Source organism: Antennarius striatus, chromosome 2 (genome assembly GCF_040054535.1).
Source record: "Antennarius striatus isolate MH-2024 chromosome 2, ASM4005453v1, whole genome shotgun sequence".
Classification (NCBI taxonomy): Eukaryota; Metazoa; Chordata; class Actinopteri; order Lophiiformes; family Antennariidae; genus Antennarius; species Antennarius striatus.
In genome coordinates this window covers 20,479,845-20,500,822 of record NC_090777.1, presented here as the reverse complement: position 1 = coordinate 20,500,822, position 20,978 = coordinate 20,479,845, and the positions used below count along the sequence as shown (strand labels likewise).

Genomic DNA, 20,978 nt, shown 5'->3' with positions numbered 1-20,978 from the left:
TGTTTGTGTAACATGACGGAGTGCTCCTTAATATTTTCAGTGCATGGAACCACAAGCTAAAGCAAATCTAACACGGGATGTACACAGTTTTAAACATTCAGCCATTCTAAAGTTTAACTCCATTCAAGCAAAAATCCCTGGGCATTCATTGGTGCAACAATAGAAAACTATTGCCTGTAATTCCTCACGTATGAGGTGGGAGAACTTCATTAAAAACACTCCAAGTAAGATATACACCTACTAAGTTAGATCTTTAATTTCCTTGCTTTATGTTCGACTAAACCTGTCTTGACATTGTGTTTTTTTTAATGTGTTTTTCATATTCAAGTTCATTTTACAAGCTGCATTATGGAAGTATTGTTATGGCAGGCAGACAGAAATATCTTTTTATCTTGTTTTATCTTATTTTTGTCTAAAGCTCCCTTGTATTCACTCGTCTAACATCTCACATATAATCTATGATCAGAGTGGAGACATGGTTTGATCCATGAACCAGGCTACCATGTGTGATTGAGTTTCACAGCCGTGTCATGTGTACCAGACTTTTCCTTATGGCTACACTGTTCAGACAACCATCCATTACAGACATCCATCCTCCTCGGAAATGAACTCCTCGCTAAGAGACACGGTTTGGGGTTACACCTCGTCTCCACCAACAATACCACTTTGATCTCTTTAGGCGTTTCACAGTGGTACACATTGTATGACCTAATTGGGCCACCTCTGAGCTTGTTCCTCCCAGCGTTACCCTCTGGAGGCAGGACATGAGTGAAGACAGGACTGAGTGGCGCAGGATGGTGTGGCGTTGGTGTGTCTGGAGGGAGGGAGGCAGTGGAGGAAAGCCAGGTCATGAGCCTGATGTTATAATTTGTGTTGAGAAAACAAATCCTTGTAGCAGTAGGACCCAGAGCAGAAGAAAAATAAAACCGGACCAGCACACCTTTATGTTGACTGAGGCAGAACCAAAGATGTGAAAAAAGTTAAACACTGTAACAAAAAAGGTTGGGCCTTGAGCCATGTCATTGGCTAAGAAGAGTCTGACAGGAAAATGCAATGGCTCTTGAAGTCAGGATAGTCTGCTATATATGAAATGCAAGAGACACCACTTTCCCTAACTCTACCACAGGTCTTGAAAAGTGAGCAATCATTGCTCATCAAGGGGAAACCATGAGCGCTTCTGTGGCCGTGTACAGGAACATTTACACGGAGGACCGCTTCAAACAAGCATACGGCTCAGATCATGACACAAGTGGAGGCTTACGGCTCCGGGAAAAGCTTGCTGGGAGGTGCAGGTGTTCGAGACAAGTCTGCCTTCACCTGTTGAGGGAGAGAGTTCCAATTTTCAACTGGCTGCCGAGATACAGACTGAAGAAATGGATTCTAGGAGATACTATAGCAGGATTGACAGTCGGTATTCTTCACATTCCCCAAGGTAAGGAAACATGACATCCAAATCTAAGTAGAGTTTTAGTTATATTACAATTGCAAATAGAAAGAGAAAGCTTGTTTTCTCTCACATTATTTGATTATGTTTAATTATAATTATTGAATTATCTCAGAATAGATGGAGCTGGATTCATTAATAATTATTTGAATAAGAGAAAGCTCACTGATTGTATGATTAGGCTGATAATTGTGTGAAATAATAATTATGAAGTATCTCAAAGTTTAAATAAGTGTGTAATTTCATTAAAAAAACATTTTATTATATAATTATTTCAGATGACTGCATCCTTCAGACTTACACACTTAAAAACATTTAAGTGCTAAGAATGCTAAGAATGAAATGAGTTCTTGCTTTTAGAACAAATATTAGGCTGAGAATGTGTTTTGACTGGTGAAAATCTTTTTTATGCCATTTTCTAAACAGGCATGGCGTTTGCCTTATTAACATCTGTGGCACCAATATTTGGTCTCTACACCTCCTTCCTCCCGGTGGTCCTCTATATGATTTTTGGCACAGGTCGCCATGTATCCACAGGTAGTACTTTTCTCTGCATACTGTCCATTTTTGCATTATAGCAAAGTGTAGTGTTGAGATGACGGACTGTTTTCAGGTACCTTTGCTGTGATCAGCTTGATGACTGGTTCTGTGGTGGAGCAACTGGTTCCCACTCCTCTGGAGCTGAACTCAAGCTCACCTGAGATAACTGAGTTTGAAGCCAAGAGGATTGGAGTCGCCTCTGCTGTCGCTCTCCTCTCAGGAATCATGATGGTAAAAAAGGTGGACGAAGTCCACTTCAAACATCAAATTAAATGCTATTGTGAAAACTGGCAAACTATTTTTTAATGCTCTCTTTTGTGCCTGCAGCTCTGCATGTTTGGTCTTCAGCTGGGCTTCCTCTCCACTTATCTGTCAGAGCCGATTGTTAAGGCTTTCACCAGTGCTGCTGCCCTCCATGTTACCATTTCGCAACTGCAAAGCATGCTGGGACTACGACTCCCTCGCCAAACTGGGACCTTCTCGTTATTCAAGGTGGCTTTCACGGTGACATACTGATGACATATTATTTTGCACATAGCTAACTGGTTTGTGTGGACAGACTTTGGCGTCAGTGATGCAGAACCTGCCTCACACCAACATGGCGGAGCTGATCATCTCCCTGATGTGTTTGGCCGTCCTGGTGCCAGTTAAAGAGATCAACATGCACTACCGACAGCGCCTGCGCACTCCCATCCCTGTGGAGATCCTCACAGTTAGTCAACTACATTATGAATATCAAATTTGATAATTTACAATGTAAAATAATCCAAAGTTATGATTTTATATTTCACTCTCCAGGTTATTATTGCTACAGGTGTGGCTTATGCCTCCTCTCTGGATTCTGTTTACAACATTGAAATAGTAGGCCACATACCTGCAGGGTAATTCTTTTTGGACTAAAAAAAGAAAAGCTAAACAAAACTCAAAGTGTAGTAGCTTTCAGGTGTTTGACTTTTAATTCTCTCACTCCCAGATTCCCAAAGCCTCAGATGCCTGCTTTAAACACCTTCCCTGCCATCGCTGGAGACACAGTAGCCATAACATTTGTTGGTTATGCTGTTTCTGTGTCACTGGCGATGATCTACGCTGACAAACATGGATATTCTATACACCCCAACCAGGTACCACTGGAGATTGTCACAGCTGCTTGGTGAAATGTTAAACTCCTACTGATCTGTTGACTGTGTGTTTTATGCTTTATCCCAGGAGCTGTTGGCTCACGGTGTCGCCAACACGGTTTCCTCTTTTTTCACCTGCTTCCCCAGTTCAGCCACCCTAGCCACCACCAACATACTGGAGAGTGCAGGAGGACACACACAGGTAGAGTGACTGCTGTCCAGTAACTTCTGCTCTTATGTCATGTTCATAAAACATGGGGAGGCTTTCTTTATAGAAAATGAAGGCACAGCTTGAAACAAGTTTCCACCTTATTCAGTAGAAAATGCTTCAGCATTGTTAAGCTAAAAACAAATAAAATGTGTTCAGAATTCAAAACTAACTCCTAAAAATGAAGGGTTAACATGTCATCAGAAGAACTACTAAGGGCTGACCTCTGTAGTTCTGACCTCCCTGTATCTACCATTAGTTCAGTTGCCGGTGAGGCTAGTAGCCATACGGCTGAAGGACATGTGCCTAGACACCGACATTGGGTCATGGCGGTTGAATCGACAGACAGTGGGGAACAGCTTACATCAGGTGTAGCCTCCGAACAAATGCTGCTACAGGAAAAGCTTCGTGGACTGGCGACATGAAGACATAAAGAGAATTAACGGCAGCTCCAACAAGGACTCCAGGGAGAACATAGTAGCTTGACATAGGCAGGAGACATAACAGAAAGCATGGGCGATAGCGGGCGATAAAGTCTTGCAGAAACAGACTCACACATTTCACTGTGGATGGAGGATATATTGTAAACAAAGCGACACAAAATTATATCATTTAGCTTAGTTTTATAATGAGTGAACAAGACCATCGAAACTCATCTTAGCTTGGTAGGATCCTGAATTCAGAAGGTGCACATCTGTCATCACCGTCATGAAGAGGGCGGGGATATGGTCAAATTCCCATTTGGCCTTGTGAGAAGAAGCTTTTTCAAAAATCTTAATGGTTGGGAAAGTTGGGAGGGTGAATGTGTGATGCAGTAGACAGAGTTTGAAAATTATTGTCGATAAATTATTTTAAGTATGTTTAATTTGCCTTGCATTAGACTAAACGATGAAAAAGTCTTGAAAATGTCTCCCACCTGACTCTATAAGGTGCTACTGAACTAACAACCCTCAATGTACAAGATGCTATTACAAGACTGGATAGTTGATTAGCATGCTAAGCTAATCACCTCATGGATACACATCAAAGATGTCTTCATCTTCATCTGAGTATACAGTAATATTAATTTGCTTTTTGAATCTTTTTAAAAAAATTCTGGTTATTACTTGAAGTTCAGACCTTTAAACATAGCAGGGGAAACTACTGAGTACGTTCAAATATATTCACCAAAGAAATACCAGTACTAATCACATCACTGACATCTTATTTTTCATTTTGACAAAATGCGGAAATAATAATTTGAGTTTTAAGTAACATGGTTGTCATTCATGTTCCTGCAGCTCTCTGGCTTCTTCACAAGTCTGGTAGTTCTTATTGTCTTGCTGCTGATTGGACCACTCTTCTACTTCCTACCCAAGGTGGGTTCACTGCAGGTATCTCATGTAGAGATACTAAGGGGAAGAACTATGGTAAAAAAACAAAAACAAAAATGAAAATAAAAAACTTGCACTCATGTCATCCTTCATCTCTCTCCTCAGGCAGTACTAGCGTGCATCAACGTTACCAGCCTCAGGCAGATGTTCATGCAGTTTCAGGATTTACCGGAGTTGTGGAGAATGAGCAGGATTGACTTTGTAAGAACCTTTGCAAATTTGTTGAAGTGTAATTGAAATACAAATGGTACATGCATTTTACGACAATTGAGGTGCCTCTATTAATTGATGAGATTCATTCATTCATTGTGATATTGTGGCTGTCCAGATGGTTTGGGTGGTGACCTGGCTGTCTGTAGTGGTTCTCAACGTTGACCTTGGTTTAGCCATCGGGGTAGTTTTTTCTATGATGACCGTCATCTGCCGCACACAAAGGTACATTTATGATTAAATTCTCTTGCCAAATTCTCAACTGTAAGAATATCATGCCCATGTTATTTCTTTGAAAAATGGAGAATCATCTCACACCCTTTAGGTGTTGTAGATCATATTTTACAACAGTGTCCTCTGGTTCCACAGGGCTGGTTGTTCAGTGCTTGGTCGGGCGAGTAACACAGAGATTTACAGATCTGTAGAGAACCACAGCAAGGTGAGCAGAAAATCTTCCTGCTCTAAATGTATAGTAATATGAATGTAACCAACATTGGAGAAATGGGTAGCTAATATCTTCTTTCACATAAGATCAATCATTACGAGAGAGATTGGTCTGTCCTAGAATGAAGTTCAGACAATCTTGCTTTCCTTTCAGTGCTATGAGGTGCCTGGAGTGAAGATCCTTACTTACAATGGACCTATTTATTATGGCAACCGTAATTTCTTCAGGGAGGAGATGAGCAAGCTCCTAGGTTTGACGCCAGAGAAGATCCGCTGCCGAGAAAAACTCAGGAAAGCCCTGGAGAAACGGGAGAGAGAGGCCGCTGTCAACACGGTGGTAGGACTGCTGCATTTTTCGAAGATTGTTTACAGTTCACACTGTAAAATATGTATTGCACCCATTGTGTTTTTTACCTTGTATCATTTTTTTTATAGGAAAGAGGCATTTCAAACACGTTATTTTCGGCAGAAAATGAGTTCTTTAAATCTGGTAAGTATGGAAAAAAATTCAGGTATTTCTACATGGATGATAAGCATGCATTTCCTTTCAAAAAATACGTTCAGTTGTCAAATTACTTTTTTTTTTCATGTCCTTGATTTGTATTTGTATTTCTGTCCAGACGCATCTGAGAATGATGTTCAGGCAGTGTTAATCGATTGCAGCAGTGTGATATTTGTTGATGTTGCTGGAGCCAGACTCTTCACACAGGTTCGTCTGCTCCCAGCAGATATCATGCTTCCATCTCCAGCATAACCAGTTTCATCGCTTTCTTTATTTGTGGTGCCAATATGATTTTGTTTCTTCTGGTTTTTTTTTCTTTTTAGATGTGTACTGAATGTTTAAAAGTTGGAGTTCATGTATATTTGTCAAATTGTAATGGTAAGGCATAAATATCACAATTATTCATTTCCAAAGTGGGATTTCTGCTTTATTATCTGGTAATATAATGTACATACTGTACTTTAATTCTTGAAATCATGATAAATGATGTCATTCCCCTCAGAGAGTGTGCTAAAGATCCTCACATCAAGTGGTCTGATGAACTACATGAACCCTCAACACATCTTCGTCACTGTCCATGATGCTGTAATGTATATTCAACAACAGAAGGTGAGCCAAGAAGCATCAAGGTTCAGAAATGTACAAAATGATTTTTGAACACTTTAATCCTAAAGAATATAAGTTACTGTTGTCCTCTTCCTTAGGAGAAACCTCCAGAGAACACTACAACTGTTTGGGTGTAAGGAAGAAGAGCGATGATGAGTCATGCTCCTGTCATCAAAGTCTTTTTGGAAGAACGAAAGGCATTCAGTTTCATGAGCAGAAGCCTCCCGTGCGTCTCAGCTGCTCCGTCGCTGTGGCATTTGGATCCAGTCTTTTCTGCACAAGAACGTCTGAAAGAAGAAGTCACCTGCGGTAGAACTGTGTCATAAATTATAGGAATTATTACTTTATGGTGCTACCAGTTTATATTGCCCTCATTCTTTAAATAGACTTATTCTATCAGTGGTAAAAACAAGCAGATAGAAAAACCCGAACTGTCTCATCAGATATTTTCTGCGAACAAATCTGAAAAGCAGGATTTTTTTTTTCAACGGTGTAAGAAACATGTTAATGATTTTGTTTATCAGCTGTCTTCTTTATTTCTCTATATTATGATCATATTTATTTAGCCTCTGTTTCTTATTGGCAATAAAGAGAAATATAAAGTGTACTGACTCATTTGGGAATAGTTTTATTTATATTCTGAAAATATGTGCTTATATTCTGAAAATATTTCCTGTACAGGAAATACCAGCATGTTGTCTTCTAACTACAGAGAGACTGTACAAAATATTTTATGTAGTGATTTTTTGACATTAAAACTGTGCCATCCGTCGGATGTTCTAACAATAAATCTCTTCTAAAAAAAGATCTCAACAAACCAAAATATTTTTTCACAAACTATCTGGATACTGTAAAATAAAAAAAAATAAAAAAACACTTTTGGGAGGAACACAGTTCGGAATGTGAAGCATTTCATCTGACTTTGGAGAGAGAAGAAGAGCAGTCTTTGTGTTTGACTAGATACTGTAGACCTGTGTGACAGAGACCTGATGAAGAATGGCTAACAAGGTTCAAATGAATCAAAACACAGTAAGACCCCTGCTCTTTCTTGCAGAAATATACTTGACTCAAAATGCACCATAAGGTGCGACACCGGTGATGAACTTACAGTTGCAAAACCTTCTATACAAAAAGTTTGCTGATTTTATTTTGTAAGAATTAGTTACAATGAATTGAAGTTCATACTTTACTGCCCTCTGCTGTTCAATAAGTACTAAGTACGAGTTTCCTCGCATCGCCTCTCATCATAACCCTGTTACCTTGACCTGATAAAAGTAAATGTAGTGTGAGTTCAAAGCCAGGACAAAAAACCCTAATTATTTCCTTTCTTGATGTTGGATAGCCACGTTATTATTTTTTTAGAGCATATTTCAAGGAGGCCTCTAGACACGGTTCCCTTTGGGCTTTTCCTTTAAAGCTAAGGAAGTGTTTCACTAATTGGCAAAAAGTAGTCCACTTCAATTAAAACGTGGTACACAAGGCTCTGGCCAAATGTTCATTATGCCAGATTTTACCGGCAGACCTACTAACATGGACACACACACACACACACACACACACACACACACACACACACACACACACACACACACACACACACACACACACACACACACACACACACACACACACACACACACACACACACACACACACACACACACACACACACACACACACAAAAAAGCAGCAAAGCTGCCAGGAAGGTCATTTATTTAAAGGCAGAGTTCGATTTAGTTAGAATTAGAGTGCCTTAAGTATGTGTTGATCATGGGCTCATCGTTACGCCAGTGTAATCATATATACTGTAGTCACATAAAAAATTTAAATGTGACAGAAACCTGCTTATAAACACTACAAAATAAAGGAGTGACAACAGGAAAATTATTTCTTTTTAAAAAAGGATGAAGTATCAAGTAATTTCTATTTCTAATTAATGCAATACATAAACAGTACATAAACAGAAAAAAAGCTTCAGGTGAGTAAAACAGACATTTATCCAGACAAAGGTGATCACTGTCACTGAAACATTTCTAGTAGTAATAATACCAAGAACGTTCAGTTCGACGTGGGAAAGGTTGTGTTCATTATTCTCCAGTCTTTTGTTTCCATCTTGTGGCCAAACAACGTAATGACAGGCTCTCAGCAGGTCAAGTGACTTTAGTCAGTCATTTCAGATTACCACCGCTATATCCGCCGCAGCGGGTCACGGGGAGCCGGAGCCTATCTCGGCTGCATAGGACGTGAGGCGGGGGACACTCCAGGTACGACGCCAGTACACCGCGGAGCCACACACAAAGACATACAACCATGCACATGCACACTCATTCCTACGGGCAATTTGGAACGGCCAATCAACCTGAAGCGCACGCTTTTGGAGGTGGGAGGAAGCCGGAGAACCCGGAGAGAACCCACGCAGACGCTGGAAGAGCACGCGAACTCCGCACAGAGCGGGACTCGAACCTGGCTCCGCCGTGTTGTGAGGCGGCATCGCTAAATACAACATTTGAAAAATATTTTTATTCTTATGAGATAAGCATATACACAAAAGCAAATTTATTTAAAACCCATAGCTTCTAAGAGTTACAAAAAAAACACATGACAGTTCCACAAATCACACATTACATTTCAGCAGGTCGATGAAAATTTAATTTTTTTCCACATAAAACACAAAGCATTATTTTTAATTATCACGGTCTCAAAATTATTCAAACGTAAAAACTCAGTGCATAAAGAAAAAACATCTTCAGTTCGTTGTGTTGTTTACGAAAGAAAAAAAATATTCATATCCAGAGAACCGGTGCTATCAGTCTATAAATAAAAAGGATTTTTCTGTATCAAAAAACTGTAATCTGTTCACAGAACAAAATCTTTCCACACATTCAATGAAAAAAAATATTCTCCAGAAATTAGGGAGGAAGACACACACAAAGCAGGATTCAGTGACTGGTCATGCATTTGAACCTGTTCCTGTAATAGAAGACTTCATCATGAAGGTCAGCATCACTGCTGGTAGAGGAATAGCGGAATTTTTCATAGGCCATTTGTGAGTCTGTTTTACTCCAAGGTAGTATGATCTTTGATGCGTGATTTACAATGACATCACTACAGGAGCCAATGTGGAGGGAGCCCAGAGCATCAATGAAGAACTCTGCAATGTAAGAAGTTAAATAATGAACCTTCTGTGCTTTAGATTTCACCTTGGTTTGTGTCTTCCCCATGCAATGCATAACATCATTAGCTATGCTAATATATTTGAAAGCAGTTATTAAATCGACTCACCGAGATGAGCCTTCCGAGCCAGACGGGGGTTAAATCCCACCTCTCTCAACTTGTCCGTTCTTCCCATGAAGAAGTTGATGACGGCATCAGTCACCACACATTTAGGAAATCCGTCAATAACATGGTGGAAGCCATTTCTGATATGCAAACAGTCGCCCTCCTCTCCTCCTTCTTCCACTGAAATGGTGTGAAGATATGTTGCTGTGTAACCGGTCACCTCTCTCACTGCACCACCAACCTGAAGACAGAAGAAAGGTTAAGACAAATAATACAAGGCTTGTAAAACAAAAGTATTCTAACCCATAAAAAAAAATTTTTTCCTGAAGGGAAAATATTCAAAGCTGAGGATTATATTTTCACAACTCCAGATAAACTGAAGTAAACAAAAACATGCAACTTAGCTGATCTTATTGCTCAAAAATTTCCCGCAGCTGTTTAAGAGTGGCTGTTTGTCTTTTGTGTAGTTCAATGGCGTCGTGCTGGGAGTGTCCACCACCTCCCACACGCAAGTCAGCTGGGACAGGCTTCAGCAACCCACATGCCCCGCAGATCAGAAGATTAATGAACTGCTTTCCATTGTTTCATTGTTTAAACAACACACGAGATCAAACTTTCTATTGCTTTGCCATCATCATAATTATCTGAGGATGGAAAACCACAGGTAGAACAGCCTCAGAGAATTAAAAAAAAACGTTCTAGAGAGATGAGGCTCACCACTAGGGGAAGACATTGAGCGTCAGAACAGGACGGGAACAGGACAGGATAAATACAGTTTTCTCTTATGATCTCTGATTATTCTGGGCGCAGGTCGAGCCTCAATGCCCGGATGTTTTTAGACGGCGGCCCCTCATCCTTCTGCTTCCCAATCATATTTTTGGGGATGGTCTTTGCAAACTTTGTCCAGAGGTACTTTATAAAAACCCTTCATAAAGCTTTCTCCGTGGTGTAATAATTGCACCAATGCAATAAATGTAAGAGCTGTACCGTTTTATGGAACAGACACATTTAAACTGTTGTTTTAAAAGTACACATTTCATTTATTTATTTCTACTCATTCTAACATATAGTTTATTTAACAAGGACCAATATAGGACAGGAAAACAAAAACCTCTCCCACTTGGGAACATTGTACAGGTTAATTCAACATAGACATGAGAGGCAATGTGTAAATCTCGAAGGTCTGCAGTGAGGATGGCATGAGGTTTAGCACTCTGTGAAACACATAAATAATACATTATTCTAACAAACACTATAAAGAACAAGTGGTATAGGTAAACATATTAGGGAATCACGCTGCAGTAAAGCTTGAAATATTAGAAATAAAGATTCTTGGAATACAGAGTGTCTCTTTCAACTGCAACTTTTATAGTCCCAATGACCTTTTATCTTTTCAGGTTACATCTCTGTGCTTGGACAGTCTGCAGAGAATTAGATGAGTCATTTCCAATGTTCTCCACGATGCTGGTGTGCACATTACTGAACTGTTTGACATGCTTCTTCGTGTATGTTGTCTTATGTCAACTCAGTCACCCTCACTAAAAAGCTTGTTACACATGCATGGAAAAAAAACCTTCGGGATTGTAAACCAACATTATACAGGGATTGATGAATATGCCTTCTGCCTTTTTGAAACCAAGCAATGACAGTGAGAGGCTGGAACAGGTGGGACACACCTTGGTCACTATGACTGCCCATAAATCCCTTTCAACCTGCCTTAAGAGTACAGCCATGCTACATTGTCTAATGGCTGCGGGGTTGGGTGGAGCAGAGAAATAGGAGCAAAATATTTTTACTGTGAACTTCAAATTAGAAAAATGCGTGAAAATGCAATAATATACAGTAAGCATCATTATAGAAAATATCTATCACCAGATCCAGAGTCGTCTTCTCCAGGATGTCCACCATCTTTTCCAGCTTTGTGTTTGCGGTGAAGATGAAGTCATCATCAGCCCAGAGGACGTACTTAGTGGTCACTTGAGACAGTGCCAGGTTTCTTCCTGCAAACCAACCCTGCACAGATGAATGAGAATCAACATTCAACACCCGCTGTATATTTCATGACATTTAGTATATTAACCTTTAAAAAGACATGAACGTGTTTACCTTTCCAAATGGCATTGTGTAGTGTTCAATATAAGGACCGGTCACTTTCTGTGGGTGTTCGTTATCGTCTGCTATCACAATGGTGACGCTGGGATAATACTGACGAACGCTGCTGATGAGATCTTTGAGTTTGTCGTAGCGTAGAAAGGTCTTGGTGGCGATGGTGACAAGAGCACTAATATTGTACTCTATGCAGATACAAAAAACACATAAAATATCCCATTAACTCACCTTCTGTGACAAAATGATGATGTCAATGATGATGACAGAATTGTTCACAAACCTGTTTGCTGTCTGGTGTAGTAAAGTTTTGGAACGATTTGATGTCCAATTTTAATCGTAAAAAATGCCTTGTGACCCTCAGTTGAAAACTGAACTGCAGGAGAAAAAATGTGATTAACTCCGACTTTTGGATTCATGCAAATGTTACAGATATATGCTCTGTGCTGGAGACATGTGTTCAAAATACCAAGAATCATACAATTCCACCCGCCTGATGATGGATTGGTTCAGGCAGAATTGTTGAGTAGCTAAACATCCTGAATTACAAAACTGCTTGAGGAAAAGGGACAACTCCACCGGGGGTTAATATGTGTTATCTAAAGGAGTGCCAGCCATCCTGTGGTGAGACATCGTCTCAGAAGAGAGACGCTGTCGTGAACAGTCACACTAATGATGATGAACTATTTTTTCAACAGCAGTGTTCTTTCCTTTGCCTTGTCTTATTTTTCTCTTTCATACAGCTGGTATGATCAATACTCATTCTATGTCAAAAACACAATTTTCATGTTACCATACACAGGTCATCAGTTTTTTGTTTGTCAACCTAGTTTTGGTTTTAACTAATATGAAAAAAAAATGACAGTCTGTGTAATGGTAAGGAAATATGGAAAATGTGAGAGGAAGTCTACCACTTTATTGCTTTGAGATTTGCGTGGGTGTTCCTGTTGATTTCACTTCCTGTTCAGATGTTATTTCAGATTTCATTTGAATGCAACGTATTACGAGGACATTTCACAGAAAGAAAGTTTAAGTTTACATAGTTCATTATCGCTAAAGAATAGTCAGTTGTCACAATGTCATCATTCACACTGATTAACCATTAACAAAACATTTTTCCTCTTACTCACACTCGGGAATTTCCTGCAATACTATTCACTAGAGACAGTAACGAAAAAAAGGCCCAAATCACAAATAACGATTCACACTGCAGGCAAAAGTGAATCAAATCACATTTGTTTTGTTCATATGTGACCCAGACGTGTTATGTTTTGTAAGGATAGTGTGAATATTACATAGCACACAAACTCTGAATTTTCAGTTCAGAATCGCATATGTATCTGTTGCGACAGCAGTTTGAACAGTCAGATAAGAATTCTTTTGCCCCCTGACAAACCGACAAACCATTATCCTGACAATGCAAGACAATTAATGCTGCCATCTGTGCTTTTTAAAAAATTTGATAATACACTGACTAGTGATTGGCAGGCAATTTGTAAATGTTGGGAACAGTATGTAATGGTGACAAGTAAAAATGAAGGTAAGGAGTCAGGGCAAAAAGATCAGACTTCCAAAATGCCATTTTCTTTCAGCTGCACTGTGACAGAGTTCATTTTACCTCAGCAAAGTAGTGCATCCCTGGGTTGCGCTTCAACAAATATTTGTGCATCCCAATGTTTATGCACCTCAAAAATGATAACAAAATATACGGTAGAAGCATACATAGAGATTGACTTTTGCCAATAGTACAATATTAAACTTAAACAAACTTAATTTTAACTATTTTATTAATAACAATGTCATAACTGTTTAAGTAAAAAGAAAAAAGTAACACTGCATTTTATTTTTATCAAAATGTTAGTCATTCTTAAAAAAACAGTTTAAGAAATAAAGAAAGATATGATACAGTCTTTTTCCCTTTTTCTTTTCACTGAAGTTTTCTTTGCTTTTAATTCATATATTCTCCTGCGGACACTGCACCAAGCTGAAAGAACCTTCTCCACACACATTTCTTGTAAGCTGCATTTTGTATTGGGTGCTGACATTTAGCTGTGCTTCACCCATGGAAACAATCGTGTCCATTGAATATTTTTGTCGAATGGAAGCGCATTCAAAGCATCCCGGGGATGCATGCTGTCTGATGATTGTGCGTCTCTGTCAAAAAATGTGCATCAAAGACGCAAGGACGCACGCAAACAAGAACACTGCTGTGATGCAACGGCAACAGACACTCTAAATCAGGATATAAACAAGATGAGTACTGTAGCCACATGCTAACTACCTGTATCTGCTGTCTTTGGATGGAAAACAGTGTTTGTATAGGTGACAAACTGCAGCTGCCTGTTCAGAGCAGACAGAAGAGGGCTGGACAACGTCATATAGTTCTCTCCCACTCCTTTAACAGAGACCGAGTCCACTGTAGCAGCAATATCAAAGGTCCCCAGGGTTGCCTTCACGTACACCTGTTTTCCAAAAAGTAACAACTTTTAAACGCAGCATAAATTTTAAAAAGTATGTACTGAAAAATTAGTAATGAATAAATTACCATATGGTTCAATCTGGCTTCTTCTTTCAGACCCAAACCTATGGAAAGACAGCTGGGTTGATGGCAGTATGTGGCAGTGGTAGCACTTTGACTGAACAGATTTAAATAGCAAATGAGTAAGAAAAAGTCAGCTCTGATGTGCACGTGCATCTGTGGTTACCAGGAATGATGATTGTTTTGAGAGGTCGCACCTCCACACCCTGGGTAGGATACTGCAGAGGACTGTTGGCTTCATTTATAATCAGCAAATCTGCAGGACTGTATGACCTTCAGGGACAGAATATATTATATATATATATATAATTAGAAAATAAAGTAACCTGATTATTTATTCTCTGCATGTTTATGTTGAGAATCGCTAACGTCAGTAGTCTAATCATATAATGCACACACAGGAGACAAGGAGCTATATGAGATGTGCTTGGACATGTAAGGCAGACAGTATTCAGTGTTTGGACTGCTGAAATATTTAACACAGGAATCCTGCAGATTTCACGTTTGCATGTGGCTTAGATATGTGATGTTCTTGTACAAGTAGCAGCGCGGCTACATACTGTAGCACAAGCAGCGGAGATGGAGGAATACTTGTTGGCTGCAAGGAGTCTATGGACATTTACAGGCAATGAAAAAAGAGAAAAAGAAGCTGTTCAAGTTCCCAAAAGGGAATATTGTTCTTAACATGCTTGTACAGTAATGGCTGCATCCTGTGCTGCTTCCTGTCTCTTGTCTTCCTCTTTTTTGGCCCCGTCCACACGATACCGGAACTTTTTGAAAATGCAATTTTTTTTCACCTCACATCGAAAACAATTCGTGTCTACACGACAGTGGTTTCAAAAAGATCTCCGTCCACACGTATCCGCATCAGTGCGTTGATCAACACGTTTATAAGTAGAACAACTCCGAGAACGACTGGAGAGAGGACCGGGATGTGTGGAAAATCACGTTGTTCCTCCTGCTGGACGACCTCAATCAGAGAGTTCTCCCAGCAGCAGGTAGCACATCCCGGCCGGACCCAGAACTGGCATCGGCGTCTTTGACGAGGAACGTGAATGAATGAATGAATAAATAAATATATATAAAAACTTTGACACATAAGAAACAGACAAATAAATATTAAAGTGCAAAGCATGTTTATCAACGCATCTTCGACGTGGAGCTGTTATACATCAGAAAAAAACTGGTTTTAGCTCCGTTTGTACATGTAGACACGGGTCACATGCTTGACGTTACAGCGGTTTTCGTCGCAGGGACACGCCCCCCGGATAAAAAATGTTGCGGATACACCGTCCACACAACAAAGCAGACAGAGCGTTTTCAAAAAGTTCCGTTTTCGTTCCGGATATCTGTGTTGTCGTGGGGACGGAAGGCGTAAACGCAATAAAAAAGTTGCGTTTTCAAAAAGTTACGGCATCGTTTGGACGGAGTGGGTGAAATAACTGTTTTATATTTCTGGGAAACAGTTTGTTTGTGTAACTCGGTCTAATGGCTGAGCAGGAGTTTAGTCCACAAGGACTCAGTTTGTGGCTGGTTCAAGCCCAACGTAGACAAAAGGCTGCAGTGTGAACTAGTAGCTAGACGGGTGTAAGTTCACCACCTGAAGTGCCCTTGAGCAAGGCACCAAACCACACAAGCTGCTCCTATGGCACTGATTTAGAGTTGCCCTTCACTCCACCAACTCTGTTATTAGCATGTCTACATGTGTATGTGTGTGTGTGTGTGTGTGTGTGTGTGTGTGTGTGTGTGTGTGCGTGCGTGCGTGTGTGTGTGTGTTTAAGATATCAAGTGTAAAAAGAATTCCCCCACTCCAAATGAATAAAGTATGTACGACAGCCTGACCTGGAGGGTTATTTAGTAGACCATGAATCAGAAAACAACCATGTCAGAGCCAGACATGAAGTCTTCCGCATTTGCTGTCTTTCTGTTACATATTAACTACTTAAATGCACACACAGCTTCAATTCAATGCATACTATGAAGTTTTGCCAGTACCCACCCAGTGTGAAACAACTATTTCTTATATAAAGAGAAGCTAACCATGCTAAAGCAGGATGACATGAGAGTGAAGGAGAGCGAAGGAGAGCAAACACAGGCCAGAGTGAAGCCAGAAATTGAGTGAAGCCTATAAATAGAATGGTATGCCACTGAACTGATGTGTTGTTTGTGATAATGTAATTGCCAAGTGATAAATAAACATGCTAAAGCTTATAATTCAGATGACCCACTTCTAAGACTTTCTTACCGTCTCCGAAAGCTGCTGTACTCCTGAGCTCTGTGGTGCTTTATGTCCTCGGGGTCAGGATGGGACTCTAAGAAGGCAGCACCGAGGTTGTGGGACCACACGCGTGGAAACAGCAGCTCAGAATATGGCAGGTGAAATGTTTTCTTATCAGCTAGACAGACGCATGTATTTTGAGCCAATCGACTGCGCAAAGAAAAGAAATTGGAGCAAATGTGATTAAAAAAATTTGAATTTGCAAAAGACTGTGGGCAAAAGACTGTCACATTTTCTGAGAAGTCACACACCATGCCACATCCTCCTTTATGTGGTAGGCAATGTCATGATGTTCACGTGAGAGTTCTTGAATTTTTTCTTGAAGAAGTTTCTTAACTGGACTTTCCTGTGTCAGCTGTATGTCAACTGTTGAGCTGAATAAATAATTTTTGCCATTAAAGACAGCTGCCAGCAACAGTCCGCTCACCAATATCAATCCCAGGCTCTTCTTAACAGTGGAACGCATCTAGAAGGAAGGTCAAAGAGTCAAAATGGTTCACATTAATAGAATGAAGCATGGGAATAAATTAACTCCAGTCAATCCATGTCTGTGTAGGTTCTCAGACATTCAGGTTAAAGTTAAGACTGATGAAAAGTCATATGAGACATCCCATCAGTCCTCAACCTGCTTTCCGACCACAGGAGCAGTTAGCACAGTAAAAAGAAAACTTCTACAAGACCAAACAGAACACATTTCACCACCAAACACATTTGCGCACTGCCGGACCTCTATCTGACTACCACCTACTACCAGTACAGAGAGAACTACTAAAAACAGAAAGATGGCTGTGCCATTGGGTCACCTGTGTCTCCTACAGTAACCAAAGATGGAAAGCAAGGTTCTGGTCACTTTCACAGGGCAGCACTCAGCCTGTGGTTCAGGTATGGTGACTCCACACCAACAAGGTGGATTGCAAAATCCAACTCACCCCTGAAGATGCTAAAAACGTTCTATTCTTCTTGCACTGTGCAGCACACCTTAAAATAGATGGGAATCTGAACATAGAGGTGTACAGAAAACTCACCCACACTGACCAATAGATTATTTTTGACTTCCACCACTCATTCTATCACAAGTTAGTAAAGGTCAAGGAGCACAAACACATCTGGAATGCTCTTGAGGCCTGTGGCTATCCGAACTGGGCATTTGTCAAAACCAAAAAAACCAACAACAAAAACAATAATGAACAGGAGAGGCAGGCCAGATGGAAACCGAACACCATCCCCTACATTGCTGATGATTCAGAAAAAAATCAGGAGAATTTTCTTCAAACTCAGGTTTCATATACATCTCAAACCTGGCCACTCCTTTGAGGACAATAATGTCCAGATTTTACCCAGGGAGGACAGATGGTTTGACAGAGGACTGAAAAAAGCCATCTTAGTCAAACCAGAGAAACCAGAGGAGGAATATGACACCATACATCAACGGCCTACTGCGCAGTATTGACCTTGATCCTCAGAATCCACAACACTCATTCATACCTGGGTGTGGCTAACCATAATGGTTCACACGTAGGTGGGCGGGACAAAGACTCCCTTGTGAATGGTCATGTCTCATAAGAGACTTACTTTTTTGATGGTCTCAGCCATTTGCTTGTTTTCTGCTCCAACAGGAACATAGTTATCTGGACTCGACCAGTCAGTCAGAACTGAAGAGGCCTCTTGGATAAGAAGTGAAACAACCCTTAAGCAAGTCCAGTTGACTCTTTTTTTCTCTTCTTAACCCAGTCCAACTGAGCTCATTTGAAATCCTCGGTCTCAACTAACACATCAAGAACTTTAGCCAATTATTTTCAGCCCAGCATCTAGGGTGGATTGGGGGGAAAAATCGCCAAAGGTATGATTTCTGTTGAAAAGAACCACCTCATTGACCATTTAAACCAGCTTTTAATTATGTGTCTTCTGGCAGAACTGAGAAGGATTGGGTGATTTAAAAATCACTTGCACTTGTTGTTAGAGAAACAAGTCCTTGAACCTGCTCATGCAACAGTTTATCATACATCAGTATAAATATTAGACCTACAGATTTACCAAGGTGTGTTCATACTTAAATGGTGCCTTTTAAAACTGCATCATTTCAATTCACAATAATCATTCCCAATGCACAAAATCAGCCTATCCATCCATCCATCCATCCATCTAGAGAGGTAACTTTACACTTAATAACTTCTGTCTGTTGGGGATCACTTCAATAATGGTCGTGACTAACTAGTTAAACAGCTTAATATGAGGAAGCTGGTCCAGCTATGAAACATCCTCCAGATGGATCAGGCGGTAAATGAGTGTTATTTTTCCCTGGTTGTCTTTGTATCGATTGTGGTACCTGGGGGGTTTTTCCGCTGACTATCGCTGCCGGTCGTGTCGTGACAGGTCCACAGATGTAAACTGACCTGATCCTGTAGTCCGCATTAAAACAAGGCAGCCATCGGCCTGTTTGCATAAATGGAGCAAACAAATAAATGGCTGCTGGCTTTGGTAACAAGTCCGCATAAAACATTAATCTGTATTCACGCCTTGCAAAACGTATATATTATTGTCTTTTTCTTTTTTACCTCAATAAATTGTAGATTTTGAAAAAGGTTCCACTCCCCCTCGACCCCCAGAGGCTTTATAAAGCTAAGAAATGGTTCACTCTTTTTTAAGTTCCTTTTATTTTGGGGTAGTACAGTAGTTGTCTGGAACAACAAGGGGGTTAAACCGGTCAGACACAGAAATCACCCTTAAAACTCCGGTTTTTTTTTTTTTTTCAATTTACAGTGAAAATAAGGCAAAATAAGGAAAATAGAAAATAAACACGAGTCTACTTACCGCTGTTGCTGTCATGGAATAAATATATCCACTTTCCCGTCAGCTCCGTCCTTACAGCACACGCACATACAAACACGCAGACACAGACACACAGTCACATACTGTACATTACATGCATGCACACATACAAACGTATTGGTCTGGATCTGCGTGCGTTCGGAGCCACTCCTTCAGAGGCGTCTCTGCGCGCCGGCCGCCAAGCCCTCCAGGGGCTTGGATTTCAATCTTTGTGTTTGGCATCGTAGGCGTGACTTTGTGCAGTAGCTAAGTTTCCTAGTTGAACAGAATGGATCGTTATAAACACATTTAAATACCAGCATGGTCAATATTTGCTTTTTCAAGGCTACAGTATCAAAACACGAACACAGCGTCAGATCCCACTTCCTCGTTGCTCGTCTTGAACAAGATGTGAGCGACGCCTGGCCGTTTCATCCAACACCGAGGAGTTTGGATGCATTAAAATGAGTTGGACTGCAATCCATGACTACTTTCAAAGCCAATGTGCTTTAAATTTATCTAGAGGGGAAAGTTGAAATAATTAGAAAAGTCATATTGTACTAAAACACCATTTCATTCAATTGAAGGCATGTTCATCTTAGGAGTCTGATTTCTACTACAACTAAAATAATCCATGCAAACACATAAATGGTTTAAGTTCCTCTGTTCTTTCTAAATGAACCCATGCTGCTGCTAATACTAGTCTACAGTGCAAAAAGGTTTCAGTTTCCGAAAAACCCGCAAACGTTCACCACCCCAGTGGGGAGCGCTACTGTCTTCCAGCCAGATAGCCTGGGTTCGAGTCCACCTGCCGGTTTGTGTGGGTGGAGGTCGCTTGTTGTCTGCGTGGGTTGTCTCCGGGTTCCTCACACACCCAGACGCACGTAACGTGGGTGAATAGTCCATCAATGTCAATTTTATTTGTCAGTTTGGCCCTACAATGATCTGGCACTCCTCCAGGGTGTATCCCGCCTCCCACCTGTAGACAAGATAACCTGCCACCCATATTTCAGCTAAGAGGCCGTCTGGTTTGCAGAGATGAATGACCGAACCTGACTGCTGTGAGTGTGTGTGCTCATGCGGTTTATCTTCAGGCCGTGCTGTTTGGTTTAATCATCTTTTACTACTGTAATGACATGAACTATAACTAATAGTGTTCTGGTTGGTTGCTTTATTGGGGGGGGGGGGGATTTCTGTTTTAAAATTGTTCAACTACACTTTTGTGGATTCTTTGCGGATCAAGTTTTCATTTTACTCTGTGCCAAACTGAGTTCAATGAGCATGAAGTATAAAATATAGTGATATTATAAATATCACATAAATATCACTTTCCCCCGAAGGGAAAAAGCAGAAAGGAAAGGAAGAAGAAGATAAATATCACTTTTAGCGGACCTGTGTATCTGCAGCACTATTTTTTTTAAAAATTTATTTATTTATTTATGTTTTTTAAATAAATTTATTGAAGAAAATTCAGTACAGCATACAAAAACAGTATACAATACAAACAGAGAACATATAAAAGA

At 40.3% G+C, this 20,978-nt stretch overlaps 2 protein-coding genes and 1 long non-coding RNA gene across 4 annotated transcripts; 1 reads left to right on the top strand and 2 right to left on the bottom strand.

Annotated features, from left to right (window-relative positions):
• Positions 1 to 1,009: 1,009 nt before the first annotated feature.
• Positions 1,010 to 7,252, top strand: slc26a10 (solute carrier family 26 member 10). The gene is made up of 18 exons (XM_068325982.1): positions 1,010 to 1,432; positions 1,871 to 1,981; positions 2,058 to 2,215; positions 2,312 to 2,476; positions 2,544 to 2,696; positions 2,783 to 2,865; positions 2,958 to 3,105; positions 3,191 to 3,304; positions 4,591 to 4,668; positions 4,789 to 4,884; positions 5,012 to 5,118; positions 5,263 to 5,332; positions 5,492 to 5,674; positions 5,773 to 5,827; positions 5,958 to 6,046; positions 6,163 to 6,217; positions 6,342 to 6,448; positions 6,544 to 7,252. The coding sequence occupies exons 1-18, from the start codon at positions 1,168 to 1,170 to the stop codon at positions 6,580 to 6,582; spliced, it is 2,076 nt and encodes a 691-aa protein (XP_068182083.1). The 5' UTR covers positions 1,010 to 1,167; the 3' UTR covers positions 6,583 to 7,252.
• LOC137602921 (uncharacterized) lies at positions 3,888 to 20,831 on the bottom strand. 2 transcript variants are annotated; one of them, XR_011037220.1, is made up of 5 exons: positions 19,459 to 20,831; positions 5,528 to 5,635; positions 5,212 to 5,312; positions 5,029 to 5,103; positions 3,888 to 4,714 (listed from the first exon to the last, which is right to left on the bottom strand). It is a non-coding gene; the product is annotated as an uncharacterized lncRNA (long non-coding RNA). The 2 variants fall into 2 exon arrangements; XR_011037219.1 differs by lacking the exon at positions 3,888 to 4,714 and having other exon boundaries at positions 4,967 to 5,103.
• Positions 8,173 to 19,130, bottom strand: b4galnt1a (beta-1,4-N-acetyl-galactosaminyl transferase 1a). Its single transcript, XM_068325994.1, has 11 exons — positions 18,974 to 19,130; positions 16,899 to 17,113; positions 16,615 to 16,797; positions 14,536 to 14,642; positions 14,376 to 14,413; positions 14,112 to 14,292; positions 12,114 to 12,206; positions 11,831 to 12,018; positions 11,597 to 11,737; positions 9,728 to 9,965; positions 8,173 to 9,596 (listed from the first exon to the last, which is right to left on the bottom strand). Exons 1-11 carry the CDS (start codon positions 19,088 to 19,090, stop codon positions 9,385 to 9,387), a joined length of 1,713 nt encoding a protein of 570 aa, XP_068182095.1. The 5' UTR covers positions 19,091 to 19,130; the 3' UTR covers positions 8,173 to 9,384.
• Positions 20,832 to 20,978: the final 147 nt, after the last annotated feature.

Bases quoted from the DNA above. Each gene is read 5' to 3' on its own strand.
- b4galnt1a (XM_068325994.1), bottom strand. From the start codon at position 19,090: ATGCAAACAGGCCGATGGCTGCCTTGTTTTAATGCGGACTACAGGATC. The intron at 11,738-11,830 runs GTAAACACGTTC...TCATCTGTGCAG, and splicing joins ACACAATGCCATTTGGAAAG to GGTTGGTTTGCAGGAAGAAA. The intron at 9,966-11,596 runs GTGATAGATATT...TTCTGTCTTCAG, and splicing joins AGAAGACGACTCTGGATCTG to GTTGGTGGTGCAGTGAGAGA.
- slc26a10 (XM_068325982.1), top strand. From the start codon at position 1,168: ATGAGCGCTTCTGTGGCCGTGTACAGGAACATTTACACGGAGGACCGC. The intron at 3,106-3,190 runs GTACCACTGGAG...GCTTTATCCCAG, and splicing joins ATTCTATACACCCCAACCAG to GAGCTGTTGGCTCACGGTGT. The intron at 6,218-6,341 runs GTAAGGCATAAA...CATTCCCCTCAG, and splicing joins ATATTTGTCAAATTGTAATG to AGAGTGTGCTAAAGATCCTC.